Source organism: Eublepharis macularius, chromosome 4, assembly GCF_028583425.1.
Source record: "Eublepharis macularius isolate TG4126 chromosome 4, MPM_Emac_v1.0, whole genome shotgun sequence".
In the NCBI taxonomy this organism is placed as follows: Eukaryota; Metazoa; Chordata; class Lepidosauria; order Squamata; family Eublepharidae; genus Eublepharis; species Eublepharis macularius.
Genome location: NC_072793.1, coordinates 94,865,492 through 94,892,522, shown reverse-complemented (window position 1 = coordinate 94,892,522; position 27,031 = coordinate 94,865,492). Strand labels below are relative to the sequence as shown.

General features: G+C 40.9%; 2 protein-coding genes across 3 annotated transcripts in view; both read left to right on the top strand.

Moving 5' to 3' along the window:
- Positions 1 to 7,706: 7,706 nt before the first annotated feature.
- GPX1 (glutathione peroxidase 1) lies at positions 7,707 to 13,326 on the top strand. Its single transcript, XM_054978141.1, has 2 exons — positions 7,707 to 8,001; positions 12,409 to 13,326. The coding sequence occupies exons 1-2, from the start codon at positions 7,771 to 7,773 to the stop codon at positions 12,757 to 12,759; spliced, it is 582 nt and encodes a 193-aa protein (XP_054834116.1). The 5' UTR covers positions 7,707 to 7,770; the 3' UTR covers positions 12,760 to 13,326.
- Positions 13,327 to 16,643: 3,317 nt separating this feature from the next.
- USP4 (ubiquitin specific peptidase 4) overlaps positions 16,644 to 27,031 on the top strand; it is a 46,779-nt gene continuing 36,391 nt past the window's right edge. Inside the window, exons 1-5 of one of the 2 annotated variants that reach the window (XM_054978126.1) lie at positions 16,644 to 16,835; positions 17,126 to 17,253; positions 20,382 to 20,512; positions 22,630 to 22,756; positions 25,252 to 25,397. In XM_054978126.1, coding sequence (XP_054834101.1) covers positions 16,711 to 16,835; positions 17,126 to 17,253; positions 20,382 to 20,512; positions 22,630 to 22,756; positions 25,252 to 25,397 — 657 coding nt within the window. In that variant the 5' untranslated portion in view covers positions 16,644 to 16,710. The remainder of the gene's footprint in view (positions 16,836 to 17,125; positions 17,254 to 20,381; positions 20,513 to 22,629; positions 22,757 to 25,251; positions 25,398 to 27,031) is intronic. The other variant, XM_054978125.1, reaches the window with a different exon arrangement.

Below are 27,031 nucleotides of genomic sequence, written 5' to 3'. Positions count from 1 at the left end.
AACAGACATCACATGCAACTTTCTAGACAAAAGAAGTGACAAGGTAGTGTCAAGGATTCTGGGATATGCATCCAGAACACATTTAATTGTGCTAGAATATTTCACCAGTGTCCTATAACAAACAGGGGATATTTGAATTATTTCTTCAGGAAGATAGGTATATTTTTAGTACAGCATTTACATGGATCAGGCCGAAGTCCATCTACTTCCAGCAGTGGCCAAGAAGATGCCTCCAAGAAGTACAAAAACAGAACACAAAGCCCCATCCCCTGCTGCCATTGTTCCTGCACTGGACACTATGTTTTGTTTGGTTATTGCAGGCCCTCTCAGAGATCCAGAGAGGCCCAGGTCACTTGCAGGTTTTGCGGTACCAGCCATTTAAAAAAATGCTGACACTGTAGCAAGATATAAGTTGTGAAACTCATCAAATTCCAATAAACTAACAAGTTTCTGAATCTAAGGCCATCTTTCATCTTGAGGCCCAGGCCAAATGCCCACCCCATTCTCCCTGAATTTCCTTGACAAGTAGCCATTGATAAACTCATGATTTTGCCTGAGTTTTTAAAAGCCATCTAAGCTGATGGTCATCAACAAAGCATGCAATAGTGAGTTTCATAAGAAAGATACAGCAACTCAGTCTCCCTCAGTAGGACTTGATCATGCACCTTTCAGATAAGTGAATTATACAACAAGCCTCCTGAGCAGCTGCAAGCTGCAAGTAGAGAAGAAAGCCCCTGTCAATGCTGGCAGCTAAAGAACACCTCAGGTGGAAATAAGGGGAGTTCTGACTGCCTCAGCTTATTTTGTTACCAATATCAGGAATAAGACAAGGTGCTTGAGATGCTTTGTGCTCTTTGATATTCAGATATGACAGGGTTACTATCCTGGCAGGTCCTTTGATGGCTGTACTACTGACATTTAATAGGCACAGTATTAGTATGTCAACAGGAAGTTTCACCTGCTGAACCTTTGCCTGTCAAACAGCTGTTAAAATTACAGGAGCATTGCCAGCAAAAAGAGGGGAGTGGCAACCTCAACCGAGGAGCAGAAGCTGATAGACAACTCCTCAAGCTTGCAAAAGACACAGGAGGAGGAACTTTTTTTAAAAAAAAAAGGCAGAAGAGAAAGGCAGTGCCAGGTATGGTTACAACAGCACAGCAAGGAACTGATATGTTGAAATATCTTCTCTTTTCCACTTGACAGCCTTCTCTATCCAGGGCTGCATGCACAAGATTATGCCTCTTTATACACTGCATTTGTGAATTACTTACAGGATTAATTCCACATCACCGATAAACATATATCAAAGCAAACGTTTTTAAAAAATGCCCCAAGCGCTCCAAATGCAACTCAGACCTCAGACCATGTGATCAAAGTAATCCTTTGTAATTTTACTATTAATAATTTTATTGTAGTTTTATAGCTTTACAAACATTGGTTATAAATACACAATTTGATATCAACTAATATGAGTATCTTCCCATGGTTTCTGCCTCTACATGACTCCAGTAAGAGTCACCAAACCTTTTTCTGGGGCATTGATTATACTAGCAAAAGTTACATAGTTACAACGAAGCACGCGTGAAGGAAATCTTGCCAGTCTCTGTGAATAGAACCTTCTTTGTTCCATGAGCAAAGCTCAAACATGCTCTGATCTGGTCACCATTTGTAATACAGGTGAGGCAGAAGTAATGTTTAACTCTCTAGTTCATTTTTTAATCATTTTGACCCAGTTACAGAGATACATATTGACAACATTCTAGCACTAGCCACTACTTATACTCTAGATCCTTGCCCATCCTGGCTACTAAAATCTTGTAAAGACCATATAAAGGAGCCCTTAATGTCTACCATAAACCAGTCACTAACTCAAGGCACCTTCCCTCAACCTCTTAAAGAGGTGGTCATCTGCCCACTACTTAAAAAACCATCCTTAGACAAAAATGATGTCGCCAATTATTACCTAGTCTCTAATCTACCCTTTCTGGGCAAAGTGGTTGAGAGAGCAGTAGCTGACCAGCTCCAGGCCTTTTAGGACAACTCTTCTGCCTTAGACCTTTTTCAGTCTGGTTTTAGGCCAGGCTATGGGACAGAGGCGGCCCTGGTGGTTCTAGTTGATTACCTATGTTTGAATGTAGACGAAGGCCATGCTTCATTGTTGCTCTTCCTGGGTCTATCTGCAGACTTTGATACAGTATACCATGCAATCCTGTTGAGACAGTTGAAGGCAGAAGTAGGTATCAGAAGATGTGCCTTGGACTGGTTTAAATAGTTCATCATGTGACAGACTCAGAAGGTTGCTATTGGAAACCAGCTATCCTCAGTGTGGGAATTATTGTGTAGGGCTCCAGAAAGTAAACCTTTTAGGAGAACTCATTTGTAGCTATGGAATTGGATGTCATCAATATGCAGATGATACTCACCTCTATATCTAATTACTCATATCTTCTGATAATACAATAGCAATACTAAGTCATTACTTGACAGTAGTTGTCAATTGGCTGAAAGCAAACAAATTGAAATTGAACCTAGACAAAATGGAAGTGATGCTGGTTGGTAAAGCCAAGATCTTGAAGGACATTGTGTTTCTCTCAACTCACTAGCCTAGAAGATGGTCCCCTACCTTGTCACTGCTGATCTGGCCACCCAGGTTCATGCCACATCGAGACTAGACTACTGTAATACATGCTACATAGATCTCCCATCAAAGTTGACTCAGACAGTCCAGCTGGTGCAGAAAACTGCAGCTCAATTACTCTCAGGAACTAAAGAGAGCATGCATATCACTCCCATTTTGCAGTCATCTGCTTCCTATGAGTTACCGGGCTCAATTCAAGGTCATGACTATAACTTTCAAAGCCCTTCATAGCCTTGGCAATTGCCTCTCCCCCTAAAATCCGCTATGGAAGTTTCATTCATCTGAACAGGATCGTCTGCAGATATCACCCTGCAGTTGGGCAAAATCAACAGCTGCCAACACGTGTTTTCTCTGTGGTGGCCTCCACCTTATGGAACAGCGTTCCTGCAGAGGTCAGGAAAGTTCCCACTCTTCTAGCTTTCCGCAAACTGTGCAAAACTGAATTATTAAAGAGGGCTTTGTACTGAGATTATAGGGCTATGTCATAAGAAATAGCTCAGAGAACTGCTTTGTCAGGGACACAGAATATATGCTATGCTATTGGGTACTGTCTCCTGATTCAGATAAGCACCACAAGGGAGTTTTCCACGTTAACATGCCATGTAAACTAGTTACATGTTGTTTCAGAAGATTTCATCACTGTGCTTGACTTTATGCTTGTTTTTAAATTTACTGCTATCATACCCTATTGTATCTGTTCAATTAATATCCTAACTGTTGATCATTATGGCACTTGCTCAGCTAATGGCCTAGTTGTTGATTGTATTGTATCTCACTTGCACTGTGTAATCTGCCCTGGATCACAGTGAGAAAGGAGGATTATAAATGAATAAATAAATAATAGGCCACACCATGAGTTTGTCAAGGAAAGTAGCAGAAAGAACTAAGCAAAGCATAAGGAAAAATGGATGCCTTCCTATCTTGTCGAAGGCTTTCACGGCCGGAGAACGATGGCTGTTGTGGGTTTTCCGGGCTGTATTGCCGTGGTCTTGGCATTGTAGTTCCTGACGTTTCGCCAGCAGCTGTGGCTGGCATCTTCAGAGGTGTAGCACCAAAAGACAGAGATCTCTCTGAGAGAACTCTGTCTCGGTCTCTGTCTTTTGGTGCTACACCTCTGAAGATGCCAGCCACAGCTGCTGGCGAAACATCAGGAACTACAATGCCAAGACCACGGCAATACAGCTTGGAAAACCCACAACAGCCAACCTTCCTATCTTGTCGCACATACAGCAAATATTTCAGTCCTTTCAGACCAAATAAGGATCCCAAAGATACACCACGCTGCAGTTCTAATTTTCAAACTCATGTTAATACAAAAATTATATCCAAAAGACCCACAACAACAAGAGTTATTTCTGCTCATCTGAAAAGATTAGGTGTAGGTTGTTAAAAGTAGACATGAATCAGATCAACAGAAAAAGTAACTAGGTATAATTGTGGTGGTTTGTAAGTATCTCTGGTACTTCAGTGCTGTCACTATACATGGAAAAGGCATTTGACAGAGTTAGTTTTACCAGTTGTACACTCTTAAAATTGGTTATATCACTGAATTTCTTAACAGAATTGCTATTGTTGCTCAGAATCAAACATCTCATGCTATCACCAATTGACATGGCTCAGTCGTCTACAATTTAATTTACCTTGAGGTGGGTGGCAGGGTATCCTTCTGATTCCCTTTTTATTCAACCTTGAGCTAAAAGCCCTGGCTTGTGCTATCAGACAACACCCTAAGATTCAGGATATTAAGACAGGAGGGAGAGAAAACACAAGCATAGCCTGGACATGATTAAAACATATTTTAATAAAATCATACCAGTTATAGTGGCAGATTTAAGTGGATGGCAGGCACTAAAACTGCCATTATAATGAAAAGTACTTATAATGAGATAAATATAATGAGATATAATTAAATATGAAATTCTTCTATCTAGAATTATCTAGTAATTCATAAGAAACTAGTTTTCTATTCTGCCAACCATTTAAAAGTTAGATAAAATATTTAAGAAAGATTACAGGTGGCATATATTACCAATAACAGCTATCTGTTAAATAACCCTTTGGTCCACAAAAATGTAAGTCAAATAAATATCTTTAATACGCCACAAGATTTATTTTTATTTTTCTGCTACACCTTTAAAATATGTAATTTCTATTAATTATCAGAGATAATTTTTAAACAGAAAATTAAATGGGGGAGGGACCGTCCTAATCAACAATGATCTCCCCTGAAGAGATTATTCACATTGGCCTCAGTGTTTAGTATTTCATCTTCATATAAAGGCTGCAATATATAGAAAAATGACTATCTGGAAGAGATTCAGCAGCAGCAGCAATACATCAACTTCTCAACATGGTCAGTTCTGTGGATTCTTAAATACAGAGGCTGGAGTCTTAAACAGACAAGACAGATATTTCCACAAATCTGAAAAATATCCAAGGTTTTCAGAAAAGTATGAAGTCTTAAAAAATAAACCACTGGGGAGTTAACCTCCCCCCTAATAATAGAAGCAGCACAAATTCCCTGTGTGTCAGTTGGCAGACCACAACAACAGTATTGCCAGTTGTGACCTTAGTTTGTCAGTAAAAGGCAGGGGGAAGGGCACGGCCCTTTCCAGGGCTATTTTGGCCTTTGGTGGAGGATTCATAGGGTCAGACCTGGCAGCAACCACTGGTCAACTTGCTACAATGCAAGTTCCATGACTCACCCAGGCCAAGCTGCTCACTATTGTTCAACAACAGCAACCACAAGAAAGTCAGTATGAAGAAGTGGTTAATGTTTCAAACTAGGATATGGGAAGCCCAGGTTTAAACTCCCACTCTCTCACAGAAACTTATTGGGTGACCTTGGGCCAGTCACATACTCTCAGCCTAACTTACCTCATAGGCTTGTTGTGAGAATAAAATGGAGTAAGCTGGAGATGGGGTTGCAGATAAAGGGTAATTTAGCTGGTGGTTGGAAAGGAGAGAAGGAAGCAGGGAAAGGTGAGGATATGATATAGGGGTTGTCAGGAGGATGGAAAGATGATATAGTGTGAAGGAGATACAGGGGAAAACAATATGCCCCTTGCAAGTCATTGTGAGTTCCCCACTGTGCAACTGGGCCTGTGGCCAGCACTGCACAGCAGGGCCATAGTTTTCACAGTAAAGACTGCCAGGGGAGAGAAGGAGGGAAAGCTTAAGACAGAGGAAGATAAATGTAGGTTGGCTGGTGGGTGGGAAGGTGAGAGTGAAGCGGGAAAAAGAGAAAGGCTATGAGGGTTTTCAGGGACGGGAAAGAGGAATGAGGGAGGGAAAATGAGATGCCCCCCTGGTACCTGGTATGTATCTTCCCATGGTCCCATTGGTGGATGCTTATATCCAAAGACTGGAGCTGTAAACAGACAAAACAGATCTTTTGACAAACCTGAACATACCTTCAAGATTGCAGAAAAATCTGAAATCTTAAAACAAAAATATACTGGAAAAGGGTTTTGGAAAAAAAATAATAATAGAAGAAATGGATGCTATCTGAGATCTCAGTGGCCATTGTGGGTGGTATTAGGTAACCACAGTTGCTAGCCTTCAAACCTTGGTTTTTGTCAGTGAAGGACAGGGGAGGGCAAGCTGTTTTCCAGAGCTATTTTAGCCTCCAATCTATCCCCCATCCGCAATCCCCTTCCTCCTGACCTAGAGGGAAGCCTCTTTGAAGGCACAGCAGTAACCACCAGGCAATTTGCTACCATATATTTTTTGCAACTCACCTAGGTGCCATGGTGAGTTGATGAGATGCCACACAACTTGCCTTAGCAACTTGGCCCCACAGACTTTTGCAAACTGGCCAAACTTTTCCCAGGAACATGTTGTCCAACGGAGAGACTTTCAGCCACTCTCTCTCTCAGCCTAATCTACTTCAAAGAATTGTGATGATAAAATGGAGGAGAGAACAACGATACAAGCTGCTTTGGGTCCCCATTGGGGGGAAAGGTGGAGTATAAATAATAAATAAACTGGGAGGGAGGCAGATAGAAGAAAGGTTGGTTGGTGAGTGGAAAGGAACAAAGGAAACAGGGAAAGGGGAGATAAGAAGAAATCATGTGGGGAATGGGATACAGAAGAAAGCAAATGACCCCTTTGAGTTCAGTTCCCTAGTGTGGCACAATCCCATGTTAATGTTAAGATGCAAACGTTGTATTTTGGAAAGCCTTCAGAAATTATAGTAACACGTAAAAATGTGGCTAGTGGCAATATATGAAAGATTTAAATCTGACAATGCAATCTTAAACCGTTATGATTTTTTAAATCACTTCAAGTCATTCAGCTTAGAATGGTGTAACTGTGTTCCAAATTGCACTGTAAATACAGTAAATCTAAATATTGCTCACCATCAAAGAAAAAAAGAACTGGTATTTGTAGTTTTGAAATCTATTCATGAAAAAATAATCAGCTGACTCTTTTATAATCACAGAGACTCCACTCCAGGGGAACTAATGTGAAATCTTTTAAAGCTAGTTAAATATTCCAACAATTTATAGATTTTAATAGGTGGTAGCTCAGAAGCTCTAACAATAAACTCAGGCTTATTTGCAGATAAATGTAATTTGCCACAGCAAAAATAAACAGGCGTCTAGTGCCATTTTAAAGGAAAGTGACTTTATTCCGTCAGAATTTCGAGGACCGGTAGAACCGGGCCCCAGACTCCGAAGTTTTTGCTGAAGAAACGTGTTGTTGGTTATTAAGGTGCCTGGCTAGACTTCTGTTCGTTTTGATAAACAATGAAGAGATTCAATTAATTAAACTTATGGACGAAGATGATACTCTCTATCCAGCAAAAAAAAAACAGATGAGAAATTACAATTAATTCAATTTAAGATTATTTTGTAGCGATCAAAGTACTCCTCTGAATTAATGAGTATTTCGCATGCTTACACGTCGCTAGACAACAGGATGTCTCTAGAAGAGGGCTAGGGCAACTAATTCATCGCAAACCAGGCGAAGTCGACAGGGCGGTGCCCGTCTAGAAAGCTGCCAGAAAGGGCGGTGGGGGTGGGGAAAGCTGCCGGAAAGGGCGGTGGCGGGTGGACTTTGAGTTTGCTCGGAGCTATGAAAAGCGGCTGAGTAGCGCTGCTTACGCACTGGCTTCTTGTTCTGCTAAGATGGCTGTGTCGTCGTTGTCGGGGCTAGCTGGGCTGCTGCTGCGGCCGCTGGGGGCCGCGGAGCCCATAGATCTGGGCTCGTTTCTGGGGCGGGTGCTACTGGTTTCCAACGTGGCCTCGCTTTGAGGCACAACGAGCCGGGACTTTACCCAGTTCCACGAGCTGCAGCGGGTCTTTGGGGCCCGCGGGTTTACAGTGCTCGCCTTCCCGTGCAACCAGTTCGGCCACCAGGTACTGTAACCGCAGGCAGAGGGGAGTCCTGCCCTTTGTTTCCTTAACCGGGGTGGTGTTGCGCGGGAAACATCCCTTGAAGCCTTGGAGAAGCCGGCTCCCAACATAACCTGCAACTGCCCTTAACACATTTAAGTGTTGCCGGGACCCAACCGTGGCCGTGCAGGTCTGCCGATGGCTACTCGCGTGGAGTGGGACCGGGGAAGTGCGCTTAGAAGTATTCTCCAGTTTTAATGTTAATAACAGAGCTCATGTGAGGCCTTTATTTAAAGCGGGGGGGGGGGGGGCTGTTGCGTAGCTGAACACACGGTAAGCTGTTTGTACGCTTTTTAAGTCTACTTTTCTTAACTGAAGCCATCCACGCTGGAATTTGAAACGTGAGTTGCTGCCTCTTTTTCCAGGCAGGCATCCTATGCCATTTTAACATTCTTTTCTTATTATAGAGGCACTATGAAAGAGAAAGCTTTCCTTTTGTATTTTCTTTGTATTATGTACCTCTAAAGACGGGGGGGGGGGGTGCTTTTCCAGGGAAAACGGCCCTTAATTCTTAAGCAGAATTTAAACAGGATCCATTTAAAGAAATAATGTCTCCTGTTTTCTTCCAATGACATATTATCCAAAGTCAATGGAAAGAGAAGAAAAAGCTGCCGGAATACTTCAGCAGAAAGATTCCAGTACTGATATTCCACGTAGTGCATGCAATGGTTTCTTTGTGCTGGTTTAATGCCCTGCTTTCTCGTCCTTTCCATATGCCTTTGTAGCCCAGCGAAACTCTTCTAAATTATCTTTCCCAGTAGGAGAATTGGGGGTGATTGAAGTCAGGAAATAAAAGGAACCCTTGTGGCTTGTCAAGCAATTATGAAATTGGTTCAGAAAAGAAAACGTTCAAGGTATTGTAGTTTTCAAGGTAACATAATTTATCATAAACCCAACAACTTTGCTACATAATAACTGCTGTGAACATATCACCATTTATAGAGACAGGATCTTCAGTGCCCTTCAGAAAGGGCACTCTGAACAAAGGCAAATCCTAACAAGTGGTGCGCAGTAGCACAAGGCAAAGAGCAGATCCAAAATGTTACCTTAAAGATGTACAAAGCTTTCTTTTTGCAGTACCCTCAATCAGTCTCCAGGCTTTCTTCTCACCTGCTGCTCTCCAGACTGATTCTAGAGAAGAGTTTTAAACACTATTTTAACCACTTGACAAGCCTTTTCCTTGTAATATCTCCTGAAAAGGAATATGCATCTTCTGCCTCAGTTAAAAAAAAAAAAGTAGCTCCCTCAGTTGAGCTCTAGGTCTTATCTCTCCTGGTGCAGCCTAGGCTGACTGAGGGGCAGGGCTGTTGCTGTTGATAATACAGGAGCAACTTTAATGCTCGTGACTTCTTGCCCCTAGACCCTAAATTCTAAACCTAGTATAGAAGTAAAATAACGTTAAAGAATGAATGGCATGGGTTACACCTTCATTTTCTCTTTTTGAGTTCCCTTCTCTGTCCTCTTTAGCCCTCCTCACACTCCCTGCTTCCTTAGTCTTCCTTTGTCACCTCTCATCTTCCTTCCTTCCTCTTTCATCCCAGTCCTCTCTTTCATCCCAGTCCCAAGCTGCATGTGGCTTCAAAATATGCTAAAAGTGATGGGAAGATGGTGAGATTGTAATGCTGAGAGTGTAGGGAAATAACCCGAGCTCACAGCTTGGTTCTATTTCTCTTGGTTAAGGGCATGTGTTTGTTTGAAGCTTTCTGGTCATAACAGCTCCACCACTAGCAAAAATGGAGGTGAGAGGCACCTCTGCTACAGGAAGTGAAAGTAAATGTGAGAAGAACTCCATGAAATGGAGGAGGAAGAGGAAAATGGAAGGTTTACACTTCCTTAAGTGCCTCCTGGCTGGTCTCCTATTGGTGGGGGTGGGGGTGGGGGTGGGGGTAATGCAACCCCCTGCTCTGGTTCCCACCACCAGTTAATCTTACCATCTTACCTGGTTACCTCCTCCACTCCATGGGGTGTGTTGGTTGGGGTCAAGAAAGCGTTTTTGCCATTTTGGGGTGATATTTTACTGAATTGAATTGTTTGTACTTAAGATTTAACTGTAGTTTTAACATTTGCTGTATCTGCTCTGAGCCCATTCGTGGGGAGGGCAGAATATAAATGGAATCAATCAATCACTCTTAACCACAGCCATGAAACCAACCTCATGTTCCTTGCATTTATGCATGTACTCCCCTCCCTAGTAGAATTCATTGGCATATGAAGTCCACAGTATTGGCTTCAACAGCACATCTCTATCAGAGTACTTGATTTTGCAAATACTTGTAGATGGTAACGAAAAACACTCTCTGCAATTTATTTCAGTTGGATAGATAAATATTTAGTATTTATACTAAATATCAAGTATACTAAGTATAAAGTTTTCTTGGACCCTCACTGAAAAATTAGAAATCTTCCATTTTACCCATCTAATGTTTTACTTGACTGAAACTTTATTTTAAAAATATGTATGGGGAAGGGAATTGCGAAAAAGTAACACGTCCCATGTATGCCTGAATATAATTAAATAGTTGATTCTTCCTTCTCCCAGAGAAACAGAAATACAAAACACCCCACCACCACAGCAGCCAGTTTGTAGTGGTGCCCAGATCCTTTTTCAGATTCCAAGAAGACCTGCAGGCTAGGGAGAAGGGTGCTTAACAAGCAGCTCTAGTCATGTAGCTGTTCTGCTAGAACCCTCCGTATTTCCCCTCCCTGCTCAACCAACTAAGCTGCTGCATGCTGTCTCCTTCCCTGCCTTGTGAAAAGCTGCTTTGTTCTTCCTCTTGTGCCTTCACTTTGGGAGTGAGATTACCCATCTCTGTAGATCTTCAGTAGTGTGAGATGTTTTCCTTAAGTGAGGCAAGCCTTTGCGCTGTACAAGCTATTACTTAAGGAATTGGTAAGGAGAGCAAGAGAGTTAACAAATGTATAGACTTGAATTTCCTATACTACTAATTCTGTAGGAACAAAGTGGGAGGCAAGCCACTATCATTAATATTGGTTTTTCAGTAGCACTTAGAGTGATGACAGCCTTCCAAACCCAGAAATTGAAAAAAAAATTTTTTTTGCTTTTAATACTTATTTTAGTTTGTTAAAATTTGTAAGGTTTGAAAATCTTGAGTTTCAACCAAATAGTTGGTTCAGAAAGTTTTCACTTCACCCTTTTTATTTTGTGGGACTGATAAGTAAAACACTTTGTACTTCGTTGCTGTCAAAATGGAAAGGTCTTGCTTGAGGAGTAGGGGAGTTGGATTAAATGAGTTGCTACCCTTTTGCTTGATGGTGGCTGGAGTTCAAAGGGTCAAAATCAAGTCTTGGCAAAGTGCAAATTGAGTTGGTTGCCGGTGCAAATATTTGCTTGATCAAAATCAACCAGGGCTCCCTGGAACTGCAGCTTCCTACTAAACCTAAAAGGAGGATGTTTGGAGGATTTTCTGCTGGGAAAAATATGCTGTAGTCACTTATGAAACCACTAGATTGTGGGCTAGGAAGCTGGAAGGAGTCAAGTCTGTAAGGAACAGATGTAGTTATGTATTTCAGCTTTTATTACAGCAATAAGATTTTGTGAACAACAAATTCAGTTTTATGGAACTGAAATACCTAGAGTAACATTACAATATAGGCTGATAAAAATGACCTAGTTTGAGGTTTGCTGACTTTTCAAGGCTTAAAAATAGGAAAAACAACTGGTGGTTATTATTGTCCTCCCTCCTGTCTTCTACTGCTGCTTCTGGGCATAAGTAACATTTTGGTGTGGAGATTGCTGTTGAGAAGCACTTTAAGAAAGTTTTTGATAACAGAAAAGCATTTAACTGAATAATTGTTAGATAGTAGCTTCTAGCATCCATTTATCTAATAAGGGCTTATTCTGCACATGTTGGATAATGCACGTTCAATGCACTTGATCAGTTGTTTGAGGTGGATTTTTTGTTCCGCACGCAAAAAAATCTGTTCCAAATGATCTATAAAGAGGATTGGAAGTGCATTATCCAACATGTGCGGAATCACCCATGGTATGGGTGATGTATGGATAAATTTTTTTCTGTTGGGCACATGAAATTTGCATCCAAGTATTCTATAGCAGAATATCATCCAAAATTGATAGGCCAGTTTTCCTCCATGTATTTGTTGAACTAAACTAGATAACTGTAATAACAAGTAGCACTTAAATACCTTGAAGGTATCTGCAAGAAAAAAACCCTTTCTATTATCTCCATTTTGGTACACTTATTACTGAAGACCAGATTAAGTTCTCGGTGCAACCAAAGACAAAATTTAATCAAGTGGGCAATCTGTTAAATGATTCTGTGATCATTATGCTTGCTACGTCTTGTGTAGTGTTAACTGGATTAAGCCTGTATCTTCTATGCCCTTTTACAGGAGAATGCCACTAACGAAGAGATCCTGAATTCATTAAAGTTTGTCCGCCCAGGCAATTTGTATGAGCCTAATTTCCCTGTGTTTGAGAAATGCGAGGTGAATGGAGCAAATGCGCACCCACTTTTCTCATTCTTGAAGGAAGTACTGCCTTTCCCACATGATGACCCAGTCTCACTCATGACCAACCCACAGCATATCATCTGGTCTCCTGTATCCCGCAGTGACATCGCATGGAATTTTGAGAAGTTCCTCATAGGTCCTGACGGTGTGCCTTTCAAACGGTACAGCAGGCGGTTTGAAACTATCAAGATTCAGAGTGATATTGAAAAGCTTCTTCAGCAAGTTCCATAGAATCAATCAGACTGTTCTGAAATTTCTTCTTGTGATAAAGAGCTTCATAGCAATATCTGCCTAAGTCTTGGGATGGCTTTACATGTTGTAGCTTTAATAGATGCACATTCAAAATCTGCATTGCTTATACCTGTCAGGACCAAAGTACAGACATCAGTTTTAAGTTAATGTATACCACAGAATCTTGTGCCGGGGAGCCACATTATGTGGCTGTCCAATATGTTTTTCTGTGGTATGCACATTTAATTTGAAACATTATAGATTAATGCATATACAATGGAGGTCTTGTATTGCTGTAATGTGTGAAGTGGCCCTCAACTCTTCCAGACTCTGTCCTTTCTCTGCATTGCCTATTTTTTTTTATTATTTTCTGATTGCTTACTCTGGTAGTAAGGTTCTATTCACTGATCAAAATTTTATTAATGATGGTGCTTCTTCTAAACATTTGAAAAGCACTTGATATGCCTGTAAAATTTTGTGTGTGACATAGTAAATCGCTCCAGGGAAAAGAGTGTGGAATTTAAACAGTTTGATGTGAAAGCTCTAATAAAATGCTGGCAATACTGATAGATTTGTCTTTATAAAAAGCTGGGTCACTTTGGACAGTAACTCGTGACTTGAATCTCAAACTATATTCACATAATTGTCCTTTTTGCAACTTTACCTCACAATGCATTGTAACTTAACGTACTCCCAGGGAGCTAGTTGAACCAAGTACAGTATTTATATCAGTGGAGTCTAACTCATGAGAAACCAAGCTAATTAGTAGTCTATATGTACCCCTTTAATACAGTGCTTTCTACACTTACTAATCAACACCTACAAGTATGAGAAATGTAGTAAAATTATAACATTTTTTCACAAAACTTTCTATCCTAGGGCAAAATGAGGAATAAGATTTCTGGTTAAGTGGTTTGGCTGCAAATCAGCACTTTACTGGTTCGAATCCCACTACTGCCATGAGCTCAGTAGGTGGCCTTGAGTAAGCTGCTACTCTCAGCCCCAGCTGAGAACACCATCCTTTTGAAAATAAGTTGTGCTCAGTGAATCCTAATGTCTTTAGGATAGCAGTCTTCATTGTGTAAGTCTGACAGTCCAGACTTTACATAGATAAGTGACCTTATCCTGAGTTCAACGAAACTAAGAACAGAGATTAAATGCTCCTGTAAGCTTGCAGAGAGACACTGCTGCCTTATTTGGCTCAAACCAACTCAGTGTGAAATAAGCAGCAAACAATTCTATAAGCAGTTTATAATGCTGTAACTTCCATAGAAGACAAATTCATTCCCAACAGAGTGCTAAGGAAAACTTTTCCTTAATTCCTTTTTTCCAATAATTCTAGAACTAGAATGTGCCCTCCCCCTCAATTCATGTCTTCCAGTCTCATTACTGAATATAGCTGAAGAAAAAACTAAATGAAATTCTAACAAGCTACATTTCAACTGATCAAAGTAGATTCAAGAGAAATAAAAAATAGCAAGAGAATGAATAATTCGTTTAATAGATAACCAAGGACAGAAATTCAAAGTAGCTACAAGTGCAGACATGTTGAATATATATATTTCCCTCCTCCCACCCTCTGTTTCCCTAAATCACCTTTTCTTCAAACTTCTGCATTCCATTCTCATATTTGTAGACACTTGACCAATGTGGCAATTGTACTGTTTGTACTCCTTTTTTTGTTAGATTTTTTAATTTTAAGAATATAGTATAGTGTTATAATAAAGGAATGAGAACAGCTTTTATGCAGTTAGAAAGTAAACAGAGGTTGCTAAAATGCACAGCTATGTACATTGTGCTAATATCCTGTTTACTGTAATATCTGCTAAGCTTGCCACATCATGCTTATGTCCCTCTGGAGACATATTCCCCTTCAACTGTATCCCTCCCCAACCAACAGTAAACTGAGCAGTTTGTAGGACTATTTAAACACATTCCTTTATACTTGATGGCTAGACAGTTCGATCAACTGAAAGCCAGGACTCATAGCAGCTGTTTGCTGTGATTATATGCCACTGTTTCAAAGACTGCAGAATGCTTTTACTTAGTTTTTTTCCCCAATGGTTGAATTATCTGATATAGAAGTAAATTGGTAAAACCTCTTAATTTTTCCCTGCAAATGTACATTCTCTAGGCTTCAGGAAGTTTATAACCACAGTAAGTACTCTGAGGTATTCTCCAAAGCTGACTTTTTCTACATATACACATGGCCTTTCACCACCAGCAGGGGCTATAGACTGCAGAAAATGACAGTACTATCACATGCAATCTATTGCATTCCAATCTTTTTATGAATAATTTTTACAGCATTCTTTTAAGAAATACACAAACGTTTCCATGGCCACACTACACCGCACGGTAGCTGAAACTGCATACCACGTGGAGGGAAATGGAATGTGGAAGCTGTTAAAAGAGAGATGAAAATGCAGAAAATCTGGACTCCTAACACACAAGCATAATTAAGGGTGGGGCATAACAGTGCCAGAGCAAAAGTGACATGAACTTAGTAAGGGAGATACAGGAATATGGTGAGATGAATATAGTGGATGGGGAAGGAGCCTGATTATGGTGATTCACAAGGATTTCAAACTTATTTTGGCATTGAATTTATCAGCATTTGTACAGAGTACAAAAGTGTTTACTGTACGTAGCCAAAGGTCATAACACTGTTAAAACTGGAAAAAATAAAATACCAACACTAAAATAACCAGGTCTGAGAATTCTCACATTTAAACATGATGCCCTTCATGTATTTGTTTTGATTGCGTGAAAGGCAAAACCATTTTGAATAAAGAGCCTTGCACCATTTTAAAGACTTAACAGGTTTATCCGCTTTGTGCAAGGCACGATGTTAGCTGTAGTCCCCAAAAGCTCACTTCATGTCTCGCACAAAGTGTTTTTAACTGGGCGGCATGTACAGCACACGTCTCTGCTGACGACAGTAGTTCATCCACCTGACAAAGTAGGATCTGGCTCGTGAAAGTTTGTGACATTATTCAGTTCGCCTTTAAAGTTCCACAAGATGCTGCCTGGTTGCTGCAAATGGACAGAGTCATAGACCCTTCGAACAGATTCAATTATATCATTTTCTTGTAAGATAAGCAATATAATAAAGCAGGAACCCATTGGCACTTTAGAGACTAACACGATTTCTGACTCATTTGAAGTTTATGGTGGAACAAATTCTGTTCATCTTTAAAGTGGCGCTGGACTCCTGATTTATTCTTTTAAAACGGCTCTTCGTCTGCAACTGATAAGCAACGTAGCGCATGTTTCCTAAATACCCAGAAAAGGCTTTATGGGAGAAATGAGTTTTAAGGAGGAATGTCAAAAGAGAAGAAAGCTATGGCAGCATAACAGCCCTGCTTTAAAAAAAAAAAACCTCAAACACCTTGGCAAACGCAGATTCTTTCTTCTCTTGTGAATGAATCTGCAACGAAACGGGTGAAACATCGTCACGGAGTTTGAGAGAATACGAGCCGTTCCCAGACGTCCAACGGAGAGCAGGACCACAAGTGACAAAAGGCACAGATTGGACACTTGTCAGCTTCCCTCAAGTTTTGATGGGAAATGTAGGCAGCTTGGCGGAATGTTGGACAAGTGACAGTTGAAAAGTCCATTGGACAGCAGTCAGAGAGCGAAGCTGCGAGACCAGGATGCCTACATTTCCCATCAAAACTTGAGGGAAGCTGACAAGTATCCAATCTGTGCCTTTTGTCACTTGTGATTCTGCTCGGAGACGCGCATTCCTGCCACTGAAACGGCTGCCCGTCTCTTCAGCGCAAGAGGCTTCTGCCTGCCACGGTCCTTAGCCGCGTAGGTTACGCTCCCGATCTACGTCCACGGCGAGCGAGCCAGAACACCCATCGCGCTTGCGCAGTGTCGTTCCACGCGCACGACCGGCTGAGGGAGGATATCCGCGGTTGGGGACGGCAGGACGCGCGAACTGTCATGGCGGCTGCTGAAGCACGGATAGAGGGCGGAGGTGCCATTGCCGGCCTGAGGCCCGACGCCGGGATGCAGCGGGCAGAGCTCTTGCCGCTTCTGGGGGCAGCACTGAAGCCGGGGGAGTCCTGGTGAGAAGAAAACGGGAGTGGTGGCCGCGCGAAGAGCGAGCTCGGAGAGGCCGGATGACAGGTCTCCCTTGGGTATCAGGTTGAGGGCCGGGCCGCGCGCCTTGTAGGCGACTTCCCTGGCCTTGTTTTTAGCCTTCTAATGTGACTGAGAAGAATCGGGGGCGGGGAGGCGTATGGGCTCTTCTGTGCCGGGTCGTAGGACTTCTCTGTGCCGCTGCTGAGTCACTGTATTGCCCCGCCCCTTCTAGTAGGCTTGTTAACGATCCCCCCCCCTCCTTGCTTGGCTGTAGGTTCCTGATTGACAGCCGGTGGTTCAAGCAGTGGAAGAAATATGTGGGCTTTGACAGTTGGGACCTATACAGCGTTGGAGAGCCTAATCTCTTCCCAGGACCGATTGACAACTCTGGGCTTTTTGCAGGTAACAGGTCCAAGGGGGTAGTTGGAGTAATTGCTGGAACTTAAGAGTCAGACGTGTAAAAAGTTGTGGAAGGAAACTAACCTGTGTGTTACCTGTAGAACATGATCTTAATGTGGGTGTATGCTTCCCTTTGCAGCTGTTATTTCTCAACTCTTAAGTGAAGGTTGGTTCTCCCCTATAATTCTGTGCAATGGAAAATGCATATGATTGGTCTCTGGTATGATTGCCACAGCTGGCATTGGTGAAGACATTCCACACTAAATTAGTGTCTCATTCATAGCTTTCCACACCCTTCCCTGTGGTTTTCTCACCTAACATCTATCCAGGCAACTGGAAGAATGCCTGGGACTCAGAACAGATTTTGGGTCTTTCTGTAAATGAGAACTGAGGGAGGACTAACCAGATGGAACTTTTCATCAGATGTTTGCTGTTGCTTGGTGTATAGCATGTGTGTGTCCAAGAACTGCAGATAATTATATATATGCTAATGATATTTTCATATTTGAAAAAAAACCCCTCTGGAACTCTAGCTTTATACTAGTTTTCTTGGCTCAGTGCTGGTTCAGGTGTGTTGGAATCTACTGAAACTCAGTACCAAGGCACCCTCCCTCTTTCCCCCCATCTTGAATGAAGATGTAGTTGTTCTGCTCCATCTGAGAAATCTCTAGAAAGATTGTCTGCCACTATGAGAAACTTCTGTTTTCTCTTCATGTTTGTGCATCAAAGTCTTCGGGTCACAGTGATGCAGACTTGGTTTTTCATACTGAAACAACAAAATGAGTAAATAATCAAGAAGCTGTGTTATGTTTTGACTGTAATGGAGTAGCAAGCTTTGGATTACAAATGTGTGAATTGAGGTGCTTCGAGCAAAGGACATAATTGGTATGTGTGTGTTAGTTTTAATGGCTTTTAAGATGGTATTTTAATTAATGTGTTTTAAACTTGTTAGTGATCTTGGCGACCCTATGAAGGCAGAAAGGTTGGGTAAAAATCTTGTTAATAAATAAAAATAAATAATAAGTGCTGAATTAGGTGAGCTTCGGTCAGGTTGGTTTGTCAGTCATTGTTTCAAAACCTTGTATCAGTTAGTATATTCTTTGGGAAAAGCACAGTGTAATGATTAGATTGTTGGTCCAGAATCTGGGAGAGTCAGATTCAAATCCCCACTCTGTCATGGAAGCGTATTAGGTGATCTTGGGCCAGTCACACACACTCAACCTAACCTACTTCATAGGTTGTTGTGAGAATAAAATGCAAGAAAAGAGAACTGTGTAAGCCACAGGGTCCCTGTTGGGGATAAAGGCAGGATGTAAATAAATAATACTTCCCCCCTAACTTTTGAATTGATAATGGTTAAAGTTACAGCAATAGTGCTGTTTAAAACAGACAACAAAATGGACAACTGGACAACAAAAATGTTTTGGGCTAGTGCTGTATTTAATGGCATCTGTGCATGACTAAGTTCGTATTGTTTAATAAAAATCCATTATCTGTTGGAATCTGGAGAGATTGAGCCTTCCTCCCTGCCAGCTTCAAAGAAAAAGAGAAAGTAGACCAGAGGAAAGGAACCTCTCTCACACAGGTAGGAGTTGTTCAAGTATTCCTGTGGTTCCAAAAGCCTTTTCTTAAAATATTTGTTTAGAAAACTTCTATGCCGCCTCTCTAGGAAATCTTCTTGAGGCTGCTTAAAAATAAAACACAATAAAAATATAAAACACCATAAGATATTAATTAAAACCTAGCATTACAAAACTAGTCAAAGCGTAAAAACATAAACATTAAGTGGCTTAAAATAAGGCTCATGCAGTTCTCAAAGTAGAAGCAGACTATAAGAGCAATGTTAAAAATCAACCCCTAGTTAAAAGCCTGGGTAAAAATCAACTGCTTAGTCTGGTGTCTAAAAAAGAGCAGCATAGGGCAGCAGGCAATCCTTAAAGGGAAAATCATTCCACAGGTGTCACTGCTGAAAAAGCCCTGCCTCTGGTCACTGCCCACCTTGCCTCGGAGCAGGACTAGTGAGGAAGATGCTGGCTGACTAGAAGGTGGCCCTTTCAGTCCCCTGCCCCCAGCCATTTAGGGCTTTAAAGGTAAGAACCAGCACTTTAAATTGCACCTAGAAACAGGTATGCATATGGGAACAGGCACTGACAACAAAAAGAAGTGGAGGTCAGTGTGAAATCAGTGGCAGAATGCTTTTCTGCCACTGTAGCAAAACCAGCAACTTTTCCTGCCCAGCAAGGTAAGCAATTTCATAAGGGAATTTTAGTAGGAACTGCAAAACAAGCTTGAGAAAGCTCTGTGATTTTTTTTACAGGCCGTGTGCATCACAAAAATAGTTTAAAGAAGCACCTGTGGAGTAGCCTTTGTAAGAATGGTAAAAGATTATTGTTGGGCATCTAGTAATGTTTAGAGATGCATACAGTTATTGAAATTGCATAATGTATAAGCAAAAAACCTCTTTGAAGCAGCTACCATGAATTAAGTGAACCAGAGCATTTCCTTGCCATATTTGAATTTGTATTCTTTAAATAAAAGTCCTGTTTCTGAAATAAAAGGACAATGTGTCTCTTTTATGACATCTCTTCTGGCACAAGTTTCTTTGTTGTAATCTGAGGAGTTTTCATGGTTTATCCATTTTGAGGAGATGACCAGTAACTGCCAATTTGGCAGTTAAAACCAAGCTGCTGATTTATTTATTTACTTTATAGCCTGGTTTTCTCACTGAGACTCAAGGCGGAGTACAGAGTTTTAAAAAACAACGCAATCATTACAGCATACATCATCAAAAACAGCACTTGTTTTAATAATTTATTTTGAGCGAGGGAATGCAAGAAACTGCTGATGAACTAACAGTGCAATCCTAAACAGAGTTACACCCTTCTAAATCCATTGGCTTCAGTGGATTTAAAAGTATGTAACTCTGATTAGGATTACATCATAAGTCAACTGATGAACTTTTGTTTAGAGTATTCAGTTTGATGGACAACTCTTGTAACCATATGTATGGAAATTTTCAAAAGTGTCTGAATTCACCTGGCATTTTAAAACATTTGTTTGAGATGTAAGTAAGATTCTTGAATTTTATGAAGAGTTTTCTTCTTCAGTATCTCTTTCTTTCCCTTTTTTAGATTCAGAAGCTCAAACATTGAAAGAGCACCTAATTGATGAGCTGGATTATGTGTTGGTTCCAACTGAAGCCTGGAATAAATTAGTAAACTGGTATGGCTGTATAGAGGGACAACAGCCAGTTGTTAGAAAAGTAAGTGTTCATGATCCTTAAGTGATTTAGCCTGCCTATATAAGGCCTCTTTCTCCAGCCACCCTGTGTATGTTGCTTTGAGCTCACCAGAGTAAAGATAAGACATAAAAGTAGGTGACATGATGGTAATTCCTTTAGGTATATTGTATCATGTTGAAGAACAGCTAACACAAAATATGTCTCTTCAGAACAGTGTAGTGTACTGTAATGTCCTGAAGCTTCAGGGAGGCTTCCCAGAACAATCCTGTTAGCTAACAGGGAATTGAGAGGGGGGTGAGCGTTTATTATGCTGCTTAGATATTAAAATAGACTTTATGCTGAAGTCAGATGTGCTAAAGGCCTGTTCACATGTGACATTCTTGTGGCACTGATTTCTAAGCAGTTGTTTGTGCTGCAAAATAAACACAATGACTGCAGAAGATGATTTATGTGTTTTTCCAGACATGAACACTAGGGAAAACATTGTCACATTATAATAACAGTATGATATATTTCAGGGACCCCCAACCTTTTTCAGCCTGCAGGCACCTTCAGAATTCTGACAGAGAAAGGTGGGCACAACCACAAAATGGCTGCAACAGGAGGTGAAGCCAACCACAATGGCAGGGAATTATGTTATGCATAGCTCTAATAGTAACTCTTCACTTTTCAAGCAGAAGTTCTGTTTAACAAGATGAACATACTGTTTTAAAATATTTTCTTCCATATACACAGCTTGTCATCAGTCGTGAAGTGAAGATGCTTGTGCTGTGGTAGCAGCTGGTACCAGAGCAGGTTTTTAAAAACTCTGTACATCCAGTCGAATTTCCAGTGGCCAGTCATAAGCCCTGCTAGCCCTGCCCACATTCTGAAAATATATGGCAGGCTCCAGAAAAGGTGTCCACAGGTGCTGCGGCACACACAGCACCACATTAGGGACCCCTGATATAGTATGTGTAAAATATATAGTGGGGGAGTTACATAAAGAAAGATGACTGTTCCTTTGATTCCTGATACAAAACTGTACCCAGTTTGAATTGTCTCTGTGCACAAGAAAATATTGAAGATATTTTGTTTTTAAAGCAACAGATATATAATGTGCTGTATAGGTCTTCAGACGTTGCTGTGCTTGTATGGAGTGGAGTAAATTTTTTGTCATATTCAATGGCTTAGGCATTGGTTTCTTTTAAGCAAAGTACTGAAAGCTTTTATAGCACTTCCCATCCAGCAGAGACAAAACACATAATTTTATAATTTACTTTTGTAGACTTAACCATGCTCTTCATTTAGAGCTGCTCTAGCGTAGTGGTTAAGTAGTTGGGCTGCAAATCAGCACTGTGCTTGCTCAGATCTCAATACTGCCATGAGCTCAGTAGGTGGCCTTGGGTAAGCCACTCCTCTCATCCCCAGCTGTATTGTGCAGAAAATAATAGCAATGATTGTTCACTGTCCTGAGTGGGCCACTGTCCTGAGTGTGTAATAAGTGCAGTTGTTATTATTTAGATTTGTACTGCTACGTTTAGCAGGTATTTTGCTAGAGTGATAACTTGTAACCTAGCCCTGAAGAAGATTCAGTAGGTTATGTAAATGTGCCAGAAGTACCATGGACCACATTGCGGGCCTCTAAAGGACCAGCGAAGTGTAAAACTGGAGGGAATCCTATCTTGGGGGTAAAAAAAGTATTATTTGATTACTAGGTCAAAATGTAACTTCAAGAGAAGCTGCAAAATGTGTTTGATGCTTCAGTATGCTGTTGTTCCAGAATGCCGCCCAACTTTCCAACATGGCTTAGGGAAGGCACTGAAAGGGTTACAGTGGAAAGGGGTACTTTGGAAGCCTGCAGCTTGAGAAAGAAAAATTTCCTGTAGTTGTGCAGTTAGCTAATGTGTTTTTATCCTGTCTAAAAGTTAAGACTGCAGTTTAACTCAGTGTGGCTGTAACTGGATTATCTAAAGTCCCATAGCTATTTGCTGAACTGCAGTTAGTGAAGGTTTCCCCCCCCCCCACTTACCTAATTAAGATACAAATACTTAGAAATAAGAGCTGGTTTGTTTAGATTGTGACAGTCTCATTAGCAATAAATAAATAAAGCTACCTGGACAGTTGCACCTGTTTTATAGGAAGTCTTTTCTTCATAGGTTGTGGAGTATGGTCTGTTTGTGAAGCACTGCAAAGTAGAGGTTTATCTTCTGGAGCTGAAACTGTGTCAGAACAGTGACCCTGGTAGTCTTGTGAGCTCTTATTTCAGCAAAGCAGACACTGTTGGTAAGTAATGCTTGTTAAATCTGTAGAACATTTTAGAATGCAGCCACTACATGAAATTTCCAAAAAATAAACAGGAATCTTGGAGCATCTTAGACATTTTTTTTAATCTTTAAGATGCAACAAGCCTCTATTTTGTTTTTGCTGCAATGCACTAGCATTTCTATCCTGCACTAGCATTTCTGCCCTGCTGGAATTTGTCCCATTCAGTAATTTGTTAGAGAACTAATTGGGTAAAATGTACTTTTCACCATTTTCCTCACTGTTTTCACATGCTAATGGAAATACCTAGTTCTCCATCTGTGAATCTGCACGTTTTTCTGATGTTGCTTTTATAAGCTCATAGCTATCATTTTTCCAAGGATTGGATACTGGATTTCAAATACTATCCATTCTGTTGAACAGTTCTAACTTTATACTTGGGTGAAGCAGCCTGGCCTGGGCCCCGGGGCCTGGGCCGTTTGGCTAATAAGCCTCAATTCTTCATGCTTGTTTACTTAATCTCTCCTCCTGTTGAGTGTGTGATGAAATGCTGCTTCACCCAAGTATCTGTGAGAGAATTTTCTGCATCAATTTATGAGTGTTGGGTTTACATTCTGTGAATGCTCACAGGTTAAGCTCAAACTGCCCTTTCAGCTAACCCCTGGCTTCTCAATTTCTTCTGAATCCCACACTGTATAGTTTAGCAGATTTAAAGTCATTAGTATGCTAATGAGGACAAGTGGCCTGTCAGTAGGTATGCAGTGGAGACCAGGGGAGTGTCAAAGTGACCAAAGGGTTCTAGTCTTTTCCCTTCCTGGTGAAGTTGCAGGAAGCTGGGGGGGCGGGGTTGATGGAGAGAGAGACTCCCTTTTGAAAAAGGAATGCAACCGTTCTTACAGGCTGACTTTGGTTGGGATCACATGGGAAGAGACTTTATCAGGCCTTTGAAGGAGACACACACTGGCACAAGGTCAGAAGAGAAGTGACAAGAAAGTAATTTCACATGATCAGAGCCTGAACTGCAAACCTGGAAATATTAAGATATTTCTGCCTGTCTCTTTAACATCATAGAGATAACTTGTAGACCTAAGAAAAGAGGATGCAGTTATACCTATTTAATTTTCTCTGTGTTGGGTGCTGTAGTCTTTTACTGATTAATTCTATCTTTTATTAGCTGTATTCATTGATTGCTTTTATTCTTTAAGATACTTCTTTTCCAAAATTGAAGTTCTTTGATCTTTGCAACCAAGAAAAAAGCATAATGCTTTGGTTCACATTTGTCAAGACACTAATAATAGAGTGCTTATATATTGCTCTTCTAGACAGATTAGTATCCGCTCAGAGTAGTGAACAAAGTCAATGTTAATATTATCCCTACAATACAGCTGGGGAGTTGGCACTGAAAGGAGTGGCTTACCCAAGGCTACTTGCTGAGCTCATGGCAGTAGTGGGATTTGAATCAGCAGAGTTCTGACTCATAGCCCAACCGTTTAACCACTATGCCTAGTTGAAAATATCTCTTATCGACTGAGGTTTCAAGAATTTTCACGCTACCTACATTGACTGAATTGTGATTTTTTTGAGAGAGAGCCTGGCTGCAGCCCTTTGAACTGGAATTCTGTTAGTGTCCTGCTGGTGGCAGTGGAAAGTGAATCCTATTAATTTATTTACTTCATTTAAAGTAAATAATTTCTTCCCAGTGGGGACCCAGAGTACTTGCCTCGTTTTCCTCTCCTCCATTTTACCCTCATGGAAATCCTGTGAGGTAGGTTAGGCTGAGAGGGACTAGCCCGAGAGTAACTAGTCCAGCAAACTTTCATGGCAGAATGGTCATTTGAACCTGGGACTCCTAGATAGTAGTCTGACACTCTAACCACTACCTTATAACCACTTTCTGAAAGAATGAGTGGGAGGAAGCTGGGAGAGATGGACTCTTTATTGTAGTGTGGCATGTTGAGATCCTGGCCAGCTGATTAAATCTCTCATTCCTGGTGGTAAAAATAAACACATGTGAGGTTGTTTTACTATAGAGTATAGGGCTGTAATTTAATACTTCTTGGTTTAAAAAGTCTTTGGTTTAACACCAGTTTACTGTGACATCCAAATTCTTTCACTTTTAACAAATTGGGCCTTTCTTTTCCCCTTTAATCACAATTCTAAAGCATGGTTTAATCTTGGTTGTTATGGATTGTAGTTTAGAGCTTCTAAACCAGAAGGTCTTCCATTATGGCTGTGTGTGTGAAGGGAGGAAGGGAACATGTAGGCCTGAGGATTTGCGCCTTATTCCCCTCATGAACAAACCACAAATGTTTGTGATATTGGAACGGATGCATTTTAGATTTCTTTTCTTTAAAATGAAAATTCTATATTTTACCCAATTGTGTAATTGGGTACTATATTTGCAGAAAACTAATGTGCATTATATTCATCAGTGCAAACAAATCAAAGCATGTGTGCCCTTAGTGTGAGACATTTCCCCTCAGATATGCAGCATGTAATTTTTTTTTTCTTAACAGCTACGATTGAAAAAGCAATGAGAAAACAGTTTAATATCCCAGGTGACAAGGAAATTAGGCTATGGAGCAGGTACATGAGTAATACTTATGAGCAGCTAAACAAACTTGACAGCACTATACAAGACGCCGGGCTCTATCAGGGACAGGTAAATTGCTGATTACTCTTACTTACTGTTTTTGGAAATGTATACACACGGGGTCTGCACTGGTGGCAGGGTGGCAGGGAGGCAATTTGGAAAAACCATCCTACACTCCAAAAATGGTCACTTCAGGAACTTGATATAGTTGAGTTCTCCTCCTTTCTACTTTAGTTGATGCTTTGCTGCTTTCAACATATTGTTCCTTCTGGGGCATATTTAGGCATCATAAGCACATTTTCATTTTTTTTCTCTTTTGGTTATTTACCCAGTCATATTTTTCTGTGTAACCGGGGGGTTATCTGGATATGCAAGGGCTTTTGCTTAGTCCAGTTTTTCTGCAGTTGTCATCTACACAAGGTCCAGACATTACTATTAGAAACAGAGGCAAAGGTGGGCCTGCAACAAAATGATGTGGTGCGTCTTGTCCCCCCTAATAGGATTGATTGTTTGGTTGTTGCCTGACAGGTCAGGACACCCTCAGGAATAGAAATGTGGGAGCAATGTAATACTCTTGTTTGGGCTGGTCCAGGGAAGGTTATAAAGCAAAGATTATAGTTTTTTCTCCATAAACTTTTCCCACCATATGCTAATTGTGATAAAACATTCGTATTTTGACTGTCTACCCCAAACCTATTTAACAGTTTGGGGATGGGGGTTTAAATTCATATGCCCCTGCTGCTAGACGTGGATTTGAGCCCTTTACCAGTACATAGTAGAGGATGAAGGAGATTTCTTCAAAGGGAGAAACACTTGCCCCTTCTTCCTGAAACATTCCCCCATTCAGTTAAAGTCACACTTCTCTACTTTTTCCATGGTATGGAGAAGCCTCTGAGAAGGTGTGACAGCAGGAAGACATTTTTCTGTGTTTTGAAACTTGGCTTGCAATGCAGAGAGTCTTCCTTTCTTCAGATGATGGAGGAAAGTAGAGGAATATCTATTTCTTTTATGAGCCTCACAGAGGCTTAGAAAGTAGGATCTTTCCTCTGCTTTTCAAGGTTCTCCAGTGGCGTAGAAAATCTGAGTCTTCTCCAGGCTTGGGAGTTAGATGGGGATGAGCCTTCAGCCTATTGGCAATCAGAGAGAGTGAGAACTTTCTCATACATACAGGCCTCTCTCTTGGTTTTTGAAGGATTTGGGTATTGGAAGAGGAAGTGGGTATTTTTCTGGGTTCCTGAAATATGGAGAAACCTTCCTCTTTGTGCCTCACTCCATGGTGCTGTTTTTTTCTTATCCATGCAGGGGTTAGGCACCTCACTGTTAGGTTCAGTGAAGCCATATAACTTGTCCTGAAGACTTTTACAGTTTTAGAAAAAAAAATTATGAGTATCTGTTGATTACCACCATTATGTGGCAATATAAACTTTTCTGAGATCTGAATTGGTTTCTAGAGAATTGAGATAAATTCATACAAACCCCAGTCCCTGTGTGAGTGTCAGTGGATTTGCAACCCAACAGTATATGCACAGAGGCACTCTGAGAGCTACTACTGTGACTTGTGTGATTGTGGTAGTCTGAAAAGAGCCCACTGCAATCACATAAATTCAGAGGATGAACAGCTTCATTGGTGAGGCACTAGTTCCTAAATGATGCCTCCTTGTGAATGCTACTGGGCAATGAGCTTAATGGGTTTCTACACCTCT